The sequence below is a fragment of the Protopterus annectens genome, chromosome 1.part2 (assembly GCF_019279795.1).
Source record: "Protopterus annectens isolate FY-2018-M chromosome 1.part2, PAN1.0, whole genome shotgun sequence".
NCBI lineage: Eukaryota > Metazoa > Chordata > Ceratodontiformes > Protopteridae > Protopterus > Protopterus annectens.
The window spans coordinates 1258097058-1258119116 of NC_056727.1; the positions used below are offsets into that span (position 1 = coordinate 1258097058).

Sequence of the window (22059 nt, forward strand, 5' to 3'; positions counted from 1 at the left end):
GTCTGAGGAATGACCATTTACAGGTCCTTCACATCTGTTTTAATGAAGTTGTATTTTTTGTTAAATTCCAGATTATTCAGTGTTCCCAAGAACTGCCAGGAGTCTCTGCAGATTTGTCTCTCTGTTTCCAAGTATTTTTTAATTTTTAAATCAACAAACTTAGCACAGGCATAGGTTATGGAATTCCTGCCATCAATTTTAGGTTTAAAAGGGGTGGGGGGTCATTTAAGTTCTTATGCGTTTTTGGAATCCCATATAGGACTGGGGTAACTGATGGTATCGTATCCAAGTAGTTCAGTGTATCTATGTCAATGTATCCATCCAAAAACAAGTAGTTAATAGCTGTTTTTATACCCTGGTAGGCCCCATTCATTTCACTAACCGAGACCTGCTCATATGCTTCACCATCCAGCATATCTCTCATTTTATGTTTGTATTCCTCCTGTTACATAAAAAACAGTCCTCCCCCTTTGTCAGGACGCATAACCGTGACTCCTGTTGTCCTTGGGTCATTAATTTCCAGAACTTCTGTTTTAGCCAAGTTTTTACTTCTATATACATTACTGGAAGTTCCCAAAAGATGTCTTATTTCAACTTCACATGATTTCTCAAAACGGGCAATAATCGCTTGTAATGGGGGATTAAATACACTCAAAATCCTAAACTCTTAATAGTACAGAAAAAGTGTTAAACTACTTTTAGGTAAGGTTTAGTTTACGACCATACAATTTTAAGTCTAGTAAAGTCCTTGCCAAATTAGCCATGTTTGAAGGGACAAAGTTAAGTCCTTTTGCAAGTGTTTCGATTAACCCAGGATGTCCTTCATGGATGCATCTGCAGTCATAACAACTGGGTTGTCCTGTCGTGAGGCAGCCCTTCGGTCGGCCGGATTCCAAAGTCCGGGTCCGGCTTCGGCTGATGTCGCACTTCACCCGACGTCATCTCTGCTGGTCTTCGGGTATAAAGGCATCAGCCGACGCCATTTTCCTCAGTCTTTCTTGCCGCGTGGCGCCCGAAGCAGAAGCTGTTCGCAAGTGCCGGTCGGTCAGATCCAGAGATTACTACTACCGAATACTACTTCGAAGACTTCTAAAAGCTAAGTACCCCGTTGGGGACTCTTTCTTGCCTCAGCCGATGTCAGAAAAAGTCAATAACTGTTTAACTTGTGGGAAACAAATACCTCATAAAGATTTCCACTCTTACTGTTTGCCTTGTTTAGGCCCAGACCACGACGTAGCAGCCTGTTCGGCCTGTGCTTCATTCAACCGACGAACGCTTAGGTGTCGGTCGGAGTTTGCTGAACAGTTTTTCGGCTCAGATTTTGCGTACATTATGCTGTCGGATCCTCCGACTACCCAAATTGTTAAAAAACGCAAAGAAAAAGACCGACACTCGCGGTCCGCGGTTTCGGCCGAAACCATGGTTAAGCAAACCGCGAGTGTCTCTGTTTCGGCCGAAACCGAGAAAACTGATCAAAGTACAGCTGAATCAATGACTACTACTGAGGTTCCTGCTACCTTACTTGAATCGGCCTCAGAAATTTTACCTACAGCAGTGGTTACTAGTGACTTATCAGACACCATCCCTTTGGATGTCTCTACCCCAGCACGTGGTGCTGCTAGGCCTCCTGCAGCCATGTCTATTAAGGCCTTTGCCAGGGCTAAAGCAGCCAAATCTACTGAATCAGTGCCTATTAAACCCCCCTCAACCAGGCCCACTTCTAGTTCACAAATGCTTACTCTGGCAGAAGATTTAATATCCTTAATTAGGGGATCTCAATCTCACCCAGACAGGGCCTCTCAGCCCCCAGAAAAGAGACCTAGAGCAGAGCCCCCCGAGCCTGTGTCCTCTGATGATTCTGCGGATGACTCAGATATTACAGACCAGCCAGAGGCTCCTTTCTCCAATTATGAAGACTCAGATGCTGAAGAATCCATTCCAGCTGCTTCTCCACCAGAAGAATTCTCCTTTGGGGAAACCTTACATGCCATGCGAGAACAATTCCAATGGCAGGAACAGGATTTCTCAGATTCCAGAAAAAGACTTAGGACTTTTCTGCACCTTCCACAAAACAGGCCCTTAGCTATACCTCCTGTCCTCTCTGTTGTGGACGATGCATTTAATGATGTCTGCACTGCACCAGATTCCTTACCTCCAGCCCCTGCCAAACCAGATAGATTTTACAGGGTACCAGACACTCATCATCACCTATACAAGGCCCCACTTGCAGACCCCGAAACTATATCCCAGGGGCCTAAGGCAGTAGCCTCGACCACAGCAAAAAAAACCCTATTCCTTCTGAAAGGGAAGCCAGGTCTTTAGACAGATGGGGCAAAAAAGTTTACACCTCAGCTACTCTCTCAGCTAGAGCTTTAAACTGTCAGTTTCACATGATACAATACCAAGAGTTTATGCTTGATCAGTTAACTAAAGGCTATCCTCTGATGACTCTATAGATAAGAAATATGTATTAGAAATGGTAAATAACATACAACAGGTTAGTAACCATTCCTTAAAATGTGGCTATGATGCACTGGAGGCTTCATTTAGATCAGCCATGACTGGCACAGTGATAAGAAGACATGCATGGCTGAAGGAACAGGTCTTACCGGATCATGTTAAAGCTAAGTTATTAGATGCTCCTATGGATAAGGCCAGTTTGTTTGGTACACCTGCCCAGCAAGTAATGAAGAAAATGGAAGAAAAGGCAAAATCTGTACAAACGGTTAAAGATTTCTTGCAGGTTCAGCCCCAAGGTTTAGCAGGAACTGGCCTGCCAAAATTGGTCCTTTCCTGACTCCACAAGATCCCAAAGGGGCAGGAATAGACGTTCCAGAGGCAGAAATCAATCCAGAGGGGTGCCTACAGAGGACGACAGTGGCAAGGTAATAACAGAGGCACAGACACAGCCACTACCACTACAACAGCACAATCACAGTGACTTGATTCTAACTCCGCCTACCAGGGAACAAATAGCAGCACCATTAGGCGGAAAATTAACCTTATTTTCGAAGAACTGGCACTATATCACAAAAGACAAGTGGATTTTGCAAACCATAGACCAAGGTTACCGGTTCCACTTCCACAATTTACCAGTCAAAAGAGGAATGCCAAACCTGCCTCCAAATCAAAAACAGAAGCTCTACAGCAGATAATGCAATTAACAAAGATGAGAGCTGTGGAAAGAGTACCAATAACAGAACAAGGCAAAGGATTCTACTCCAGACTATTCCTAGTTCCAAGAAAGGAAAAAGTTGGAGACCTATTCTCGACCTGTCCACCTTAAATACATACATCATTGTCCCAAAATTCAAAATGCTGACCCTACAGCAACTTCTTCCCATGCTGGGCAAGGAGTGTTGGCTGGTAACTCTAGATCTCAAGGAGGCATACCTGCACGTCCCCATTCGACCAATTTGCAGAAGATACCTCAGATTTCTTGCAGGATCAGAGCACTATCAATTCTCAGCATTGCCCTTTGGCTTATCTACTGCCCAGAGTATTCACAAAATGCCTGGCATCAGTAATCGCCCACTGCAGACTACAGGGAATCCAAATTTATCCATACCTGGACGACTGCCTGCTACAAGGGGACAACAAAAGCAAGCTGACAACAGATTTACAAAGGGTCATTTACTTGCTACAAGCACTGGGATACACAGTCAATTTACAGAAGTCAAGGCTGATACCATCCCAAACAAGGACATTCTTGGGCGCGGAATTGGACACAGTAAGACAAATGGCATTCCTAACTGCAGAAAAACAAAAAGAACTCCCTCTTTACTTCTTGGCACTAACAAGACAGAACAAACTAACAGCAAGAAAAGTTCTGCAGGCCTTGGGCTTCATGGCATCATGCATAATCTTGGTTCCACATGCCAGACTACATATGAGAAAACTACAGTGGTACCTAAAGAATTTATGGTCCCAACACAGGCACAGCCTAGAAGCAGAAATTCCACTAATCCCATGCCTAAAACAGGAGTTCCTATGGTGGGCTCAAGCATGCCAGTCAAACCCAGGCCTACCCTTTCACAACTATCAAGCAAGCCAAACCATCACAACAGACGCCTCAGACCTAGGATGGGGGGCTCACATGCTGGACAAATGCGTACAAGGATTGTGGACGCAGGACCAGCTTCACCTGCACATCAACCTAAAAGAAATGCTGGCAGTAAAACTGGCAATCCAAAAATTCAGACCATTTCTCAAAGAAGGCCATTTGATGATAAGGACAGACAACACCACAGTCATGTGGTACATCAACAAACAGGGAGGCACTCATTCATACCCCCTATGCAGAATGACTTTGGACCTTTGGAACCTGGCACTCAGCTACAACATCCAGTTACATATTTGTACCGGGAAAGGAGAATACTCTAGCAGACATGTTAAGCAGAACCACCTCGGATGCTCACAAATGGATGCTACACCCGGACATCTTCAAGACCATCTCAAAGAAATGGGGAATGCCACAGATAGATCTATTCGCTTCCCCTCTCAATCACCAGCTCAAAAAATTCTGCACAAGGACATTCCACCCACTTGCATGGAAAGTGGATTTGCTCTCCTTCAGCTGGAAAGGTCTGACAGCATATGCATTCCCACCTCTTCCCTTGATACACAAGGTACTACTAAAAATCAGGGAGGAACATCCAAGGATAACCCTGATAGCTCCAAACTGGCCAAGACAACACTGGTACCCATTGCTGAGGAGCATGTCTCGGGACAAAATGTGGTCAATACCCCTGATGCCTTTGATGTTAACTCAGAACTACTACAGCATCATGCATCCAAACCTAAAAACGTTGCAACTGACTGCATGGAACATCACATAGCAGCAACTAATCCAGAACTTTCCCAAAGGGTTAAAGACATTATCCTTGAAGCCCGCAGACCTTCAACAAGAAGGAACTATGCAGGAAAATGGAAAAGGTTTGTCATTTGGAGTGCTGAAAGAGGAAAAGATGTGTCAATATAGATATTGCTAACATTCTGGAGTATTTGGCAGAGCTTCTACATACAGGCCTGTCCTATTCCTCCATCAAGATACATGCATCAGCTATTTCAGCAGAATACAGCTTTGATCCACCTGTCTTTTCACATCCTTTACTCAGGCAGTTCCTCAGAGGGATCAAGAATGTAAAACCTCCTAGGAAACCGCCATTGCCAGCTTGGGATTTGAACTTTGTGCTAGAAAAGTTGACACTCGCACCTTTTGAACCAGCAGCAACAGCAGACCTACAGCATCTATCGTGGAAAACTGCTTTCCTACTGGCAATAACCTCAGCAAGGAGGGTTTCTGAACTTCAGGCCCTAATGGCAGTACAACCCTTCCTAATCTTCCACCAAGATAGTGTGTCCATGAGGACTAATCCTACATTTATGCCTAAGGTGGTATCCAGAGTGTCTTTAAACCAGGCAATCCACCTACCTATCTTCTTCCCCAACCCACAAAACAGAGGGGAAAGAATGCTGCATTCCTTGGATGTACATAGACAGCTACGCTACTACCTGGACAGAACAAAAAGTAACAGAAAAACTGACCAGCTTTTTGTAGCCTATGCAACAGGAAGGGAAGGAAAAGCTATTTCCAAACAGACAATCTCCAAATGGATAGGAAATTGCATACGATTCTGTTACTCCTTCCATGGAAAACCAATTCCACAGAACATAAGGCCTCATTCTACAAGGGCAACAGCCACTACCACAGCCTTCTTACGAGGAGTGGCAACCAAGGACATTATTGAGGCGGCTACTTGGACCTCCGTGCATACATTTGCCAAGCATTATAATTTACCTCTGTATTCCAGATCCCGAGCAGGGTTTGCCACTGCTGTACTGCAAGGGATCCTAACCACACCATAATCTATTCTTCCTCCTCCCCTAGTTGGCTATGGTATTCTACCCAGTTGTTATGACTGCAGATGCATCCATGAAGGACATAGTACAGTTTTGTACCTACCATAAATGTAGATGTCCGAACTGGATAGCACCTGCAGTCAGGATTACCCTCCCTCCTTCCCCTCTGTGGTACTCCTGGGGGGAGTCTCTTATGGTGTATTTGTTTGTATATATGTACATACATGCTTATTTTTTGTGTTTGCCTTCTATCTTTTTGGAAACATTGGCATTTACCCAAAATTTAGCCTTCCAAGAGGGCAACTGGCATCTGGGGCAAGAAACACTGAGGAAAATGGCGTCGGCTGATGCCTTTATACCCGAAGACCAGCAGAGATGACGTCGGGTGAAGTGCGACATCAGCCGAAGCCGGACCCGGACTTTGGAATCCGGCCGACCGAAGGGCTGCCTCACGACAGGACAACCCAGTTGTTATGACTGCAGATGCTATCCAGTTTGGACATCTACATTTATGGTAGGTACAAAACTGTACTTTTTACAGTCTCCATGATATAATTGTAGATGTTAGTCACCTTTTAAATTTGTGCAGATGCTGACATGATGGATCGAACCCTCTGCTCCACCAATAATGCCTCACTCTGCTACCTCCTTTGCTTGTTCTGCTTCCTGGTTCGTGTGTTCCTCTGGTTGTTGTTCTGGGCTCTGCTCACTTTCTGCTGCTGGCCGTTCCAAAAATCCTGTTGCTCGAAATTGCCATTATTGTCTGTTTGTCGGCCTATGCGTAGGTTCCAACTCACAGGGGTGTCAGGTGTTTCACCGTCAGTAGTATTTCCCAGTGTAATGGATTGCGTTTCCCCTGGTGCCGTATTTGCAGAGGATTCATTGTTAGAAAGGACTGTCCCATTAGATTGTTGTGAAGTAGGGGGAGCTGTGTATGCTCTGCCAGATTCATATTCCTTCCAGTCCCGATCTATTTTTTTTTAATTTTTGCTCCTTTTAATATGTCTATAGTTGCATCAATACTAGTAAAGATGCGACAAAAGTCAAATTTGTATCTCAAAACATTAGAATCCAGTTTGATCTTTTGTTCTAATAAATTCAATTTGCTTTTCAGCCCATCCATTTGTAAAAAAATATTTTTGACAAGTATTTCAAGGAATTCAATCCCTTGCTTGTCAAATAATTTTAACAAGTCCAGGTGAAAGTGGGAGTCTTTAACCTACTCAGTTGGGTAACGCCATTGTCTAAGCCCCCGAGGAATGTGTTGTCGTTGAATACATTCTCTCAAATAGGCTGTTTCAAGTTTCTTGTATTTCATGAGTTTCACATCAAACTCTTTCAGGTTGATTACAATGGTGCTGCCACTTTGCATCACACCTGATGCTCAGTCTATATATGTCTCTCTCTCTATTTATATATATATATATATATATATATATATATATATATATATATATATATATATATTTTTTTTTTTTTTTAATATCTATAAAAACTCTTTGTAATGGAGTGTCCTGTGGTAGCTCTTTTGCTAGTTCTAGATCTTTAGTTAAGTACGATTACACTAAGCAGAAAATCTACTTCAAACATTCCTTTACAGCAGCTTACATACAGTTATCTGTGCCTTCACCTCCTCAGACATATCCATTTCTCCTCTCAGCACTTCAAGTGCAGTGTTTTATGCTGAATGGAGAAACGTTATGTCTTAATTATTGCAGAAAGACATTCTTGTTAGCCCCGCATTTGCCAAGATTATTCTCTGCACCCTGAATTACAGGATTCACCTTCTAAACATGTCTGTGTGTGCATATTCTGCATCTGACAAGCAGTCTAAATAGTGGTTTATTTTTCATGTAAATACAGGAAAATGGATTATTACTTTTGTTGAGAAAACATATAGTTGAAATGCATATTCCTCGGGGGGGCAGGCTATTGTCTCAATGGTTTTGTAAGGTGGGGCTGACCTTTGAACCTTAATTTTAAGGACATTTTTGTCCAACATCACGGTTCAAAAGCATTAATTTACCAGGACAAAGGCTTGTGGTCCAACATAGTCTTCCTTCCAAAGAGCAAGCATTTTTCATTTTCATGGCTGTGCTCGCCATCAACAAGAACTTTGAGCCCATTTAACCCAAACCCATTTCTTTTTAAACTGCCATGCAGCATTCAGAAGCTAATTCCTATACATTACAATGTAATGACATCTTGCACCACTAAGCAATGTGTATATTTGCATTCAGTTGTCTATAATTAAGTCTGAATTGTCTATGTTGTATATTTAAGCATTAGTAATGTATGCATTTTTGCAAATATTTTACTTACGGTCACCCTTTGCCTATGTTTTGTACATACAGTTTTTGTCAAACTGCCTTAATGGCAGTATTGCTTTTTTTATTTGTAAGTCCATTTTTTTTTTCTTGTTAATGTCTGTCATTGTGGCCCAGGTTGTAGCTAAAAATGGTCCATGGACCAGTTCACTTATCAAGTTAAAAAAGTAAGTAAATAGACGAAAAGTATCATGAAAAACCATAGTGTTGTCTCCACAAACTACAGTGTGATGTCTTGCCAGATTTTCTTTGGCTTTCTTTCCAAAATGCAAGCACCTTTCAATTCCATGGTTGCAGTCACCATCTGCAGGGTATTTAAACCCAGAAAAAAATCTGTGACTGCCTCCACTTCTTCCATGTCTGTCTGCAAAGTACTAATTGAACTAAATTGCATAATTTTATTTATTTGTTTTGCATTCAGTAACAAGCCTGCTTTTACATTCATCAGCAGGCTTTTTCAGCCATCCATGCACTGTCATTTCCATATGAGGTAGTTGTATTTCTCCCAGTAATTTTCATTCCAGTGTCTGCTTTGTCTAACCCAGCATAATCTGTGGAGCATCTACCCATTCTAAAAACAAATTGTTATCTGCCAGGTGCCCTGACTGAAACCACTGTTGTAGTATTCCTAATCAGTGTGTTATCACTGCTGACTTTCAGCTAGGGTACTTAAGCTTTACCTTCCCAGGATAGTATGTCTGTGTGACCTCAGCTCATAAGCATAGGGGTATATAAGCAGACGTGAGAACGTAATTCCTCAGAGCATCTTGGCGCCATCCCATATGCAGGTCAGGTGTATGTTAGGTCGAATGTTGTTAGGTCGTTAGTACAATTGCTTCGAATAAACAGGAACATGCCTCACTGGGGACCTTTCTAATGTGTTTTGCTTATGGGAGTTGGATATCAACCAAGTGTGAGTTCAGGAAGCAAATCCCATACAAAGATTTGCATTCCCAGTGCCCCTTCTGCTTAGGAGCAGTACTTGACTACAAGGCTTGTTCAGTTTGACAGTCATTTTTACCCAACATGTTGCTATCCCATTTGTCCTCTCTGAATACTATTGTGGAGAACAGACGTCTAAAACACTTGACCCACTCCAAGATGTTGGATCTTGTTTTCCCAGACTTAGCTCTGCCACTTAAGCTGGAGATTCAGGTTGGCTCTTTCTGCTTCCAACATGCCTGCTGATGTTTCAGAACCTATTGTATTTCCAATTTGATCGGAGATGCACTCTACTGAGACCCATCTGGAGGCCAGTATGGCATTAAAGGATCTAATGACTAGGGAATCCACAGAAAAAGCTGAACCACAATTTATTTCAGAAGGCCTAGAGGGCATTCCCCAGATACTAGTTAGGGAAGAGATCCCAGGTAAGCTTATTGAGGTATGTCAGGGGTTTGAACCACTTCGCTTGGTTCAGGTGGATGTCACTCCAGAAAGGAAGTGCCAAAAAACTAAACATGCAAGTTCTGCCCCTCCTCCTCTTAGGGAAAAGAATACTAGACCTAGCCAGAAACACGTAAAGACCCCAGAAAGAAATTCCCACAGAAACCACAGAGATATCCTCCTCCTGGGAGTCCTTCCTTTGAGGGCAAATCTTTGGGACCACCTACAGTGTTTCCTCCATAGCTCCCACCCTGACCCTCGCCCTTTCAAAAAGGCTGACCCAGTCAAACGGCTACATCATGACTTAGATGCCCCCCCCCCCCCCCCCACCAAACAACCAAATCCATTTTCTTTCACCCATCCTTTGGGAATTACAGGTACAAGGCACAGTAGAATCCATGCCCCAAGAATTTGTGGGAAAGAGCTTTTACTCCAGAAACTTCCAAGTATCAAGGAAACAAGAACTTTGTAGACCCATATTGGATCTCTTTACTAAACAATTTTCTAAGCATGTCAACCTTCAGAATGCTCTCTACATACTGTGCTACTGTTCATTCTGCTTCTGGCCTTTCTAGTGTTTTTAGATCTAAAAGATGTATTATCTTCATATTCCATTTGCCCCCTTGCAGGAAGTTCCTGAGGTTTTGTACTGGGTCATCTCACTTTTTACTGCCTTGCCTTTTAGGCTTTCCACAGCCACAAGAATTTCTAAAGTGCCTGACACTAATGAGTGCTTCTCTCAAAGCCAGGAAATCTACATTTTCTCTACTTGGGCAACCTGTTAAACCCAAGCCTCCACATCGCAGATACTTCAGAAACACCTCCAGTTCACCCTCAAACTCCTCTCACAGTTGGGGTTCATGATCAGCTACAAGAAGTTCTCTCTGCATCCAACTCAGGACATAGCTTTTCTTGGCTGTACCTTGCCTCCCTCAGCCGGTGCTCAACCAGGGATATACTAAAGGCCCTGGATGGCAGCAGCTATTCCTGTGATCCCTCTAGCCAGACCGCATATGAGGAAAATTCAATGGTACATGAAAACAGTTTGGTCCCAGCACACTGGCCCTTTAGACACAGTAATTCCTCTATCTTCTTCTCTCAAGAGACCATTCTCATGATGGAAGAACAAAGTGAAACTCAACCCAGGACTTCCCTTTAACTCCAGTCCCAGTTCAGGAAATGGACATAAATGCCTCCGACAAGGCATGGAAGGCTTGGACAGGGATACACAGAGTTCAGGGCAGATGGCAGTTAAAACTATTAAAGGAACACATCAACTTGAAGGAGATGAGGACCCTCGTCCAAACTGTTCAAGTCGTTTCCCATATCTGGAGACCAGATCCCCTGCAAATGTTCACAGGTAACACCACAGTTATTTGGTACAGAAGCAAGCAAGGAGGAGCCAGGTCTTGCCAGCTGTATAGAGTGACACCTACCATTTGTGACATTGCTAGCAACATGTTTTTCTGGGTATTAGCCATATACATCCCATCGCAGGGCAGTGCATTGGCAGACACATTAAGCAGGACCTTGGAGGAATCCTCATGCATGGACCCTCAACAAGCATGGTTTTCCTGGACATCCTTCACTATTGGGGGGGCACATCATATAGACCTGTTTGCATCAGATACCAGCAAACAGCTCCCCCCCTTTTTCACCAGGGGCACTTGCTCCTCAGCCTGGAAAAATTGATGCTTTGACCTTTCAGTGGTCAGGGAGATTTTCTGTATGCCCCATCTCCACTACTCCTCATCTCAAAGATTTTTCTAAAGGCCCAAAGTGAAAAGCCAAAATTCTTGGTAGTCATTCCCTTTTGACCAAGACTGCATTGATTCCTTTTTCATCCAACCAGGGACAACTACTAAAAACTGCTAGTACAAGCAGATCTGGTCACACATCAGAAATGGCCACTACTGCACCCTGAACTGTCATCCCTAAACTTAATCAATTCGGTGATCGGGTTCTGATTCCATACAGGTACCACTTTTTTTGAGGACATAATTCAGGTTCTCTAAGAAACCAGGAGACGTACTACTCGAAAATCCTGCATAGCCAAATGGAAAAGATTTTCTTTTTTCAGGTCTGGCTTAATCTTCCATCAAAGGGCAATTGTCAGCCATCCCTGCCATTTTTTTTTTTTTTTTTTTAATTTTATCCCATCAATTTTCCACTGACATCCAGACCTGAGATCCAGTTATTGCTTAAAGGTGTGCTGCATCTTAGACCACCAAGGAATCCCAAAACATCACCTTGGGACCCCAACTTCAGCCTCAACTAATCTGAAATTCTGCACGTAGAAAACTATTCTGCTTCTGGCTGTCACTTCAGCAAGGAGAGTTTCAAAGCTTTGGGCTCTTAATGCCATTCCTCCCTTTATTTTCCATAAGGACAGGGTGACCTTGAGAGTTAGCTCATTCACTACCTTGGGCATTAATGATGTGCTTGTCACTCAAGTCATAAATGTAATTTTTTCCTTCCCAACCCACAGAACTGGTAGGAAAGGCATCTACACTTTCGACATTCACAGACAGTTAAGATTCTGTTTGGAGAAAACCAAATCCTTTCAAAAATCTGAACAGCTGTTTGTCTCCTTCATGGATTCCAACCTAGGCTACCCATTATCTAAACAAATAATTGCAAGCTGGATTTCTAAGGCCTCTTCGAGCTCATTCTACCAGGGCAGTAACATCCTATGGGGCCTTCTGTAAGGAGGTGGATGCTAGGGCCATACTGGAAGCTTCCATCTGGTCTTCTGAGCGCACATTCACTAAACACTTCAGGCTTGATTCCTTTTGAAGGTGCAGAGCTACCTTCGCTAAGTCAGTCCATATGGGCTCATTGAGCATTTCTGCAGCTTACTAACCAACCACCCATACATCCCCTTCAACTCGGGGAATCACCCATTGATAAGGAATACTGCAACATTCATTTCAGTCAGGACATGGTACAGTTGTGTAAGAACTTACCATAATATATATCCTAGTCACCTGTCCCCTCTACATTCATGTTCTGCCGGTCTGTTTCTTTTCCCTCTATCCCTATCCTTTGGACTGCATCCTAGGGCAGAGGGGGCCATCTCATGCTTTGCCCCTCCTAGCTGATCAGTTGCTTTCTTAGAAGTTTTCAGGCCCTACTGGGTTGGAGATCTGAAGATTTACACTGTTAATCTACCTATATACCAATGTGTTTAGGAGCAGAGGTCAAACATCGGACGTTCGATCCTGGGATGATTGTTTTGGGATGCCGAACGGGCATCAGCTGTGATAACCCATTGATTAGCAGTACTTCAGCAGTGATAAGCAGGACATCTACTTTTATGGCAAGCTCTTACACAACTCTACTTTATCCGTCCATATATAACTGAAGTCTGTACTAGTTGTCCACTAATTTCATTGGTGTACCAATACAAGACAAATGCCACCTCCTTCCAGTTGTTGAAAACGTGCCTTTATTGCAAAAAAACGGCCAGCTGTCATTGATGAGCACAAGAGTGTTGTCAGTTTTCAAAGCACTGTCAAGATCTGCTGATTCAGCAGGTCTGTCCCTGTCTGAATGTACTATTGTGGTAAATACCGTGCACAGCTGTATGTATGAAAAAGGAAGTCATTATGGAGGTGTAGAGTGCACAGTTAAACTTTGACTACTGTATATTTAAGGTTCTAATATGTTATTTTACTTTAATTTAGAAAAAGAGGACAGAAGGCCAAGGAGGACAGAGTCTTGAGGATTCTGCAGGAAAACGGTTACAGAATGCTGCCTTCAATAGTGGACTTTATAGTGGCCTTCCACCAAGTAGTAGTGAGTCAGGACCTCAGCCACTCAGTCCTCATGGAACAGCAATTGTTGGTGGTCTGCCCATACCATTTCCCAATCTTGCTCCAGATGTAGATCTTGCTCCTGCTGTAGTGCAAACAGCAGTGACTATAAATCCAACACCATCTCAAGTGCCCTTCAACACAGAAACTGTAAATGAACCCAAGAAGAAGAAATATGCCAAGGAAGCTTGGCCCGGGAAGAAGCCCACTCCATCTTTACTGATTTGATTCTGGTTTCCTGAAACAAGAGTGAACATATTTTGTGTGCACACAGCTTGTCTTTTTGCTTCTTGAAACAATAGAACTTGTAAAGTGCAGTAAGCTGAACAGTGATGTAAATAGGTACCAGGTGTGTGACAGAACTCCAGCATGTAAAAGGAAATGAAGCAGTGATGGGACCCTAAATGGAATTCTTTCCCGACCTCTAGTAATTTTAAGTTGTATTATATTTTTATATAACAAAATTGCATCCTCTCTTCAGTTAAATTGGCCTGTGTAATGAATGTCCTAGAATGTCCATTGTTCATAGAAAACTCAAAGAAATGTCCATTGTTTATAGGGGAAAAAAACAGAGAATTAACCCCCAGGTGTTTTTTTTTTATACAAGTAGGTCATTGTTGGTTACACTTTCATCCCGTTTTGTATGCGTTAAGCTATGTTTTTTAATTTGTCTAACTTAAATTAGTAATATTTAGTAGGATTTCCTTGTGCAGCACATTCCTGTCGCCTGCAGTTTGCAGAACAGATTATGTGCATTTAAATATATTGTAATTTTGCATTCTTAGTGAGTGGCGCTGAAGGGAGGGACCTTGTACATAGTGTTGTTGATATGTTGGAGGTTTATATGAGCTTTGTACAGACGTTTGTACAGTTGTGTAATAGATTTTTTAACAATTATCTGTTATAGATTTCTATCTGTAATACAGAGTAAATGAAATTTCACCTTTGGCCTTTTTTTCCTCAGTATTTGTGCTCATCAGCAGGTCTAAGTGACGAGCTTGGGTCTAGTAAGGTCAGTCCTTGATAACATGTAGGACTCTGCTGCAAACACTAAGAAAGTTCAGTGGCTGGAACTTGCTCAGATTATTTCTTGTCACATTGCTGCGATGCTCCTGTCCTTCCAGGTCTCCAGTTTTTCATTGCAACACTGAGTTTGGATATGCTAGGGACAGTTCCTCAAGAGTGATAGTCTTTTTGTAAATAGCTCTACTTTGTTACTGCACCTTCTCTTTATGCCAGTGGGTGCTTGAATTTTATGCCACTTCTTCCCCAACATTGGTATGCAAGCCGTTAGGTTTGTCCCCCTTTCTATCTTTTTGCCTTCTCATCCCCTGTTTAGAAAGCATGCCTGTGGACATTAGGTTGCACACAGTGATGGTCACTCTGCTTTCTCTATTTAACTGAGCCCCTTAATTTGTTAGCCTGCTGCATCTGCAGAAGTTTCAGTAGAGTCACACTTCACATGCAGGGCAGGCTTTCTTTGCCTTTGAATGAGGCTTTTCTAGTTCCTGATTGATCCCAATCACTGAGCATGGATAAACCCAAACCCAGTCTGTCCAAACATTCTTACTCTCCTTAGGCTAAACAAATTATATAAAAGTTAATGTGGTCAGAAAGAAGCCTCCTGATGTTCACCCAGTCTGTCCAGACATTCTTGCTCTCCTTAGGCTAAACAAATTATATAAAAGCTAAATGTGGTCAGAAAGAAGCCTCCTGTTCTCGTCTATTCAAAGATGCCCCTGATGTCGGAAGCTGCTGCTACTTTGGCATCTTCCACACAGGATGATGTATCCTCAGGGATGAAGGCATTAGCTTTGGAAATGATCCTCTTGAATATTATTCTCTGAATGCAGGTAACAGGCTTCCTTTGTAAATCCATCTCGTTAGCACCGAGAGAGGACTTCCCCTGGCCAAACCACTTTCACCTCCAGGGCTGCAGGCAGGTGTGAAGCAACTGGTGCATGCTGCACTGAAGGTAAAAATGGGGATATTGTTTGCCTTTTCTTCTGGCACCAAAAGGAGAAAAATGGAATTATTTACTTTCCTTGCTGATTTGGTTTGGTGTTCCTCACAAATGCCAGTCTTTTTCCCCGATATCGGTATTGTCATCAGCTGCAGTCTGCTGTGATGTTTGCCATCAGCATTTATGGAGCATCTGTTGCTCTGCTTTTATACCTATAGAACCGAGACCACAGTACCCTAGGTTTTGTGTTGCTAACCCTCAGGCAGCCTCATATTAGCCAGTGACATACTAAAAGGAATAAAAGTTTAATCCCCTGTCCTTGGTGGCCTAGGGCCCAGGTGGATATTGTTATGGTTGCCACTTGGGTCAACCTTTAACAAAGAATGCAAAATGCCAGGTAAGTCATTCAAAATACTGCTTTTCCAGAGACTTGGTGATTCTAGTCAGAGACCCAGATACTTGTTGTTTTTGCAGCAGCCCTTGGGAAGTTCTCATTCCAAAGTTTCAGCTTCCATTTGTTTGTCTAGAGAAATGGACAAGCTAGGGATGTTCAAGTTGGCATAGTTGTTTATTTTCATGTGGCCTCAACAAACCAGAAGATAAAAAGTAGAGGCCTAAGCTGTCTCATCCTCTCTACTGAAGAATCGCGTGATCTGTTCCATTTATAATATGGATAAGGGGATGGCAAGAGCTACAGCTGACAGAATAGCAATGTACTAAAACATCTTGCTCAGATTTTGAAGAGTAAGATTGAAGCCAAGGACAGGGCTTCAGCAACAGAAGTGCATACAGAGGCAAAGGCCACAGGTAGTTCACAAATGGCCAGAAGCATTCCTGAAGTCTTCCACAGATGCTGCATTTTGGAGGCAGTTGCAAAAAGGTTGTCCCTTCATGTGATTGCATGGTACGTCCTCAGTTGGTACTGAGGGTTCAAGTAACATAATATCCATTGGTTATAAAATTGCCTTCATGAGGTTGTCCAAACACCCCAAGTCCCTGCCCAAAGCCCCACCATCTTAAAATGCATCCTAAGCAGAAGGAATATTCGGGAAATCCTACCAGATCAGAAAGGCTAGTGCTTTTATTCCAGTTTACCTCTGAGCCCATTCTAGTCTGATGCCTAAATGGGTTTGTAGTAAATCCAAAGTTTTGCCTTGTTGGTGAAAATGATCTTGCTATGCTTATCAAAGGGAAGACTGGATGTGCTCTTTGGACATCCAGGTTGCCTATGTCCATGTAAAGATTGCAGAAGAACTCAAAATGTTCCACAACTCCTGAATATGTGACAGTCCGTCCTAGTTCAGATGCCTGAACTTTGGCCTTACCACGGCCTACAGAGTGTTAAAGTGCATGGTACTGATAGCTCACCAGTGGCTATCATCCATGGATCTTCTGTAAGAACTGATGAGATGTTCTTCGTGTTTCACTGTGCAGTCATCACATTTGGGATATCTGCCTGCAGGTAGCCCTCAGCCAGCCTGAATACCAGAGTCTTTGGATTTCTGCGTCTGATGGTGTCGCTTCTTCCCTGACGTCAGTTCGTCAGGGGTATAAAGCATGTAGCCAACACCATTGCATCAGTCTTTCTTGCCACGCGTTGCCCGAAGCAGAAGCAGTTCACAAGTGCCGGTCGGCCGACTCCTGAAATTTTCATTTTTGAGTTTCAGACCCAAAGTCTTCAAAAAAGCTAAGTACCCCTGTTGGGGATCCTTTTTCTTGCTCTAACCGATGTCAGTAAAAGTTAACAATTGTCTTACCTGTGGAAAGCAAATACTTCACAGAGATTTTCAGTCTTACTGCATCCCCTGTTTAGGCCCAGACCACGACGTCCCTCATTGTCAGTTTTGTGCCTTGTTCAACCCCCAAACTATTCGCCGTCTGGCTATTTTTGCAGCTAGTTACTTTCGTATTTGTTCTGTGTACTCCAAAATGGCTTCATCAAGCCATCCAACTACCGATCTTCTGAAAAAACGTTAGGATAAAGACAGAGACAGACCGCATAGGTCCAAAACTGCCAATGACGCTTCCGTTAAGCTAGTCACCAGTCCGCGGGTACTCAGTGAGGTGCTTTTGCAGCCCCTGATACCCGCTACTTCTGATTCGCAGGCCTCTACTGAGACCCAGTCTGGAGTCTGGTATGCCACAAGATGCTTCTTCGACTATGGAACCTGTGGATGTCTCTACCTTGGATGGGTCTGGAGCAGCTGTGCAGGCATCGGATTTTGAGGGTGTATTCAGGCCTACAGATATTCATATTAAACCAACACCATAGTTTTCATCCAGGCCAAAAACTCGCACTACACCTAGAAAACAGACTAAACCACTGGCTCGGGCCCATATGTCTAAAAAACAAATATTTAGAATGGCTGAAGACCTTATTACCTTAATTAGGGGAAGCCAGCCTTCCCCCTCTAAGGGACTTAGAACTGATTTTCTTTCTGATTCTTCTGATCAGGAATCTGATATTTCTGCTCTTAATGATTACCAGGATTTACCCTTATCTACTTATGAGGATTCTGATGCAGAGGATCCCATTCCCTCTGCTTCCCTTCTAGAAGATTTTTCTTTCATTGAAACCTTGCACACTCTTAGGGAGCATTTCTGCTGGGAAAGCCAGGATTAGTCCAAAAAGAGACTTGGGCAATTCTTACTCTTACCTCAGTACAGGCTTTCAGCTATCCCTCCTGTTCTGGACATTGTAGATGATGCTTTCTTGGAATCTAGCCTTACCCCAGACACTTTACCTCCAGCTCCCAGAGTACCTGACAGGTTCTACAGAGTACCTGACTCTCACAAGTTCCTCTTCAAGAATCCTTCTGCGGATCCAGAGACCATTTCCCATGGACCAAAAGGCATTAAGGCTACTGCTGCCAAAAATCCTACCCTTTTCTGATAGAGATTCTAGAGCCTTAGACAGATGGGGTAAGAAGGGTATACACATCTGCTACTTTGACCATTAGGGCTTTAAATTGCCAGTTTCATGTTAAAGTATCAGCAGCATGTTATGGGGCTACTTAAACAGAAAATGATGTTGATTCCTGACTGTACTGAACACAAAGATTTGCAGGATTTAATGCATTCTGCAGAACAAGTTGGTAAACATACTTTGCAATGTGGTTTTGATGCTTCAGAAGCATCTTGCAGGGCTCCTGTCACTGAGTCTCTACTTAGAAGGCATGCTTGGCTTAAGGAACAAAACTTGCCAGATAACTTAAAAGCTAAATTACTGGATGCTCCCTTAAACCAAGGACCGCCTTTTTGGCAAAAAAAGCAGAAGTCCTCAAAAGGATGGAGGAAAATGCTAAATCTATGCAAACTAGCTTCTTTCAGCCCCCTGATATAAGAAACGCTAAATGCGCGTTTGCGCGGTTTAGCGCGGAGCTGCTACCGTTGCACACTAGGGCAGCGCCGGTTAAGCAGATTTAAACTATTTGGGCTACCTAAATTCCACTCTTCAAATTTTCCCTTAAAGCTACCTTCCTCGAACTATACTACTGATCTAATCATCGTATACTATAACTAAAAAGATCATCTCTACTTGACTCCAAGTAGACTATTCTCTATCTGTTAAGCCTAGCACTTGCTCCTACAGTACTTATTACCTTGATACAGTGCTCTTGTCATAGATAGTACCCCAAAAAGGCAAAGCGCCATTTCTCGGTCATCCACGTACGCAGGAATCTTCTTTAAAGTTTTTTTTTTGTCTATTCCTTCTAGCATGTCGAGGGATCAGTTGCTAGTGTCCTCTCCTGCTCAGCTGGTGAACCTGGGAATATTGAGGCAATGTTACAATTGCCTCATGTACACAGACAACCCTCTCCTCCTCCCACAAAACACAAATACATGCGAGAGATGCAACTATACAGCCAAACAGGAGGCTGAGCTCTCTCAACATAGGACTGGCAAGATCAGTCGGGAGGAGAAGGTTACCACACACACTATAGACCCAGTCTCACATAGTACCATCACAACCTCAAATCATACACATAAACACACAAAGACATACTCGGAGGCTCTGATCAAAAATCTACCAAAACAGCAGAGGCCACCAAAGCAGACACCCAAACAACCACCACCTCAGAACACATCACCTGCAACACATAGACCTCACAGTCAGAGTGTCAAACAGTCACAGCCCTTAAGGCCAAACAAAATGCCACACTAGTCATTGATGACTCCATAGTCAGACACACTGACGTCCCGCTTACCAGACTGAGTAAGGAGAAGGTCACAGTAAGCTGCCTGTCGGGCGCTAGAATCCGCCACATAACGCAAGCACTCAGGTCTCTCAACAGCAGGTACAAATACGACTCAGTCATTGTCCACGCTGGTGTAAACGACCTGAGACGTACCTCCTTGGACTACATGAAAAGAGACATCGAGGAGCTCTCTGATTATGTAGCCCAGGCAGGTATGACCCTGACCTTGAGCAGTATCCTACCTTCACCAAGAATGATGCCACAATACAGAGATAAGATGATCAGCTTTAACAATTGGCTTAAACACTGGTGTCATTCAAAGGGGATCCAGTGTCTGTCTGCCTGGGATGACATGCTGGACAAGCCACGCTGCTTCGCAAGGGACGGCTTGCACCTGTCACCCTGGGATTCGGATATTGGCAAAGGCTCTTGCCACCCCATAGTGCCTTTTTAGGCAAGGCTCAAATTCTAAACCTACCACCCTAGAACACAAAAAGGAAAAACTAAGGGTAATGCTGCTCAATGCCAGAAGTCTGAATCTCAAAATGCACGCACTCGAGGCCCTTCTCAGTATGGAGAACATCGATGTCTGTGCTGTGACAGAAACCTGGTTCAAGGCTCCTGAGAGCACCCCAGCACTATCAGGTTTTACCTCATATCATGCGTTCCGCCCCAAAATCCGGACAATACCAAGAAAGGAGGGGTGTATCCATATTCATCAAGGACTCCCACACCTCAAGACTGGTTGCAACGCACGATGCATCGGAGACCATCCAGGTGCAATTAACCATAGGCAAGACTGCTCTGCAAATTGTAGCATGTTACAGGCCACCCTCACAAACTCAGGAACCTCACATGGCCTTCCTGAAAACACTAGAGGGATAAATGTATCACCAAACACCATCATACTAGGTGACTTCAACTACCCTAATATAGACTGGGAACACTACTCAAGCCCAAACACCCTAGCCCAAAAGTTCCTGGAATTCATAAACTCAAATGCCATGGAACAACTAGTTACCATCCCCACAAGAGGAGATAACATACTTGACCTCATCATCACGAACATGGGAGCACAATGTTCAACACCGGAAGTATACCCCTCACTGGTGAGATCAGATCACAAACTAATCTCGCTGGAGGTCCTCATCCCACCCCACCTGAAATAAAAAGACCACAGTAAAGAACTTCTCGAAGCCGACTTCACACTTCTAAAGACTAGTGTGGTCTCCTTTAAGGCCCCGAGCGGGAAAACAGTACACATGCCGCTGAATCACTTACAAATGCCTTCTACCAGCACCTGCAGGACTGCATGGATAAGGCAATCCCAAGCAAAACAAAGACTCTCTGCACCAAAGGCAAGCGTCCAGTCTGGTGGACCCCAGCCATAAACAAACTCTACAACAAAAGGAGGAAGCTACTACAAGATAGAGCAAAATCCTTAAAAGGTAAGACACCCTTGATCACTATAAGTAAAAAACTAAGAGCTCTCATAAAATCATCCAAAGCAAATTTTGAGAGAAAAAATAGCTAAAGACTCAAAAGACAATCATAAGGCCTTCTTTAGCTATGTTAGAAACCTGGGAGGAAACTCCCAGATATGCTCAGAACTAGTTCAAAATGATGTGAAGATTACTGATCCTACGGACATTGCCAACATACTGGCTGACAGGTTCAGTGCAAACTTCTCCCCTCCCCAAAAGGAGAGATATCTATACCAAATGATTGCAGCCCCCCAAACATCTCCAACGCCCAAGTGAGAACTGCTCTCTCCAAAGCAAAAAACACAGCATCCATGGGACCTGATGGTGTCCCCGGCTGTGTGCTCCACGAACTCAATGAGGAATTAAACCCACAGCTAGGACAGCTGTTTAATCAGAGCCTTACCTCTGGATATGTACCCAGGGAGTGGCGCACTGCAACTGTGGTCCCACTTCACAAAGGCGGTGCCTCCACCGACCCTGGAAATTACCGCCCATTAGCTTGACAAGCCTTATCTGCAAAGCCATGGAGAGGATCATAATGGACCTCATAAATAAAGACATAGGGAATTTGCAGACTTTGGATCCAACCCAGTTTGGCTTTGTCAAAGGCAGATCATGCCTTTTAAACTTGGTTGACTTTTTGAAACAGTCACCAAAGCCATTGATGAGGGAAAGGCAGTCCATACAGCCTACCTCGATCTGGCGAAGGCCTTGATACAATACCCCACTCGGGTATCATTGAAAAACTCATCAGCTTAAATATTAACCCATACATCACAAGATGGGTTGCAAACTGGCTGAGTGACAGAACCCACAGGGTCAGAGTTGCTGGCGCCATGTCAGACTCAAAGCCTGTCACAAGTGGTGTCCCACAGGGCTCAGTCCTAGGCCCACTCTTGTTTGGCATCTACTTCTCCAAGTACAAGCAAACACAGGAGGGTTATGGCTGACAAAGTTTGCAGATGACTGCAAACTGGGCCATAGTAGAAAACACATCTGACACAGATATCCTTCAGAAGGGTC

At 43.5% G+C, this 22059-nt stretch overlaps 1 protein-coding gene across 1 annotated transcript in view; it reads left to right on the forward strand.

Annotated features, from left to right (window-relative positions):
• PPP1R8 (protein phosphatase 1 regulatory subunit 8) overlaps window positions 1-14332 on the forward strand; it is a 781869-nt gene extending 767537 nt beyond the window's left edge. The window contains exon 7 of the mRNA XM_044060239.1: window positions 13262-14332. Coding sequence (XP_043916174.1) covers window positions 13262-13618 — 357 coding nt within the window. The 3' untranslated portion in view covers window positions 13619-14332. The remainder of the gene's footprint in view (window positions 1-13261) is intronic.
• Window positions 14333-22059: the final 7727 nt, after the last annotated feature.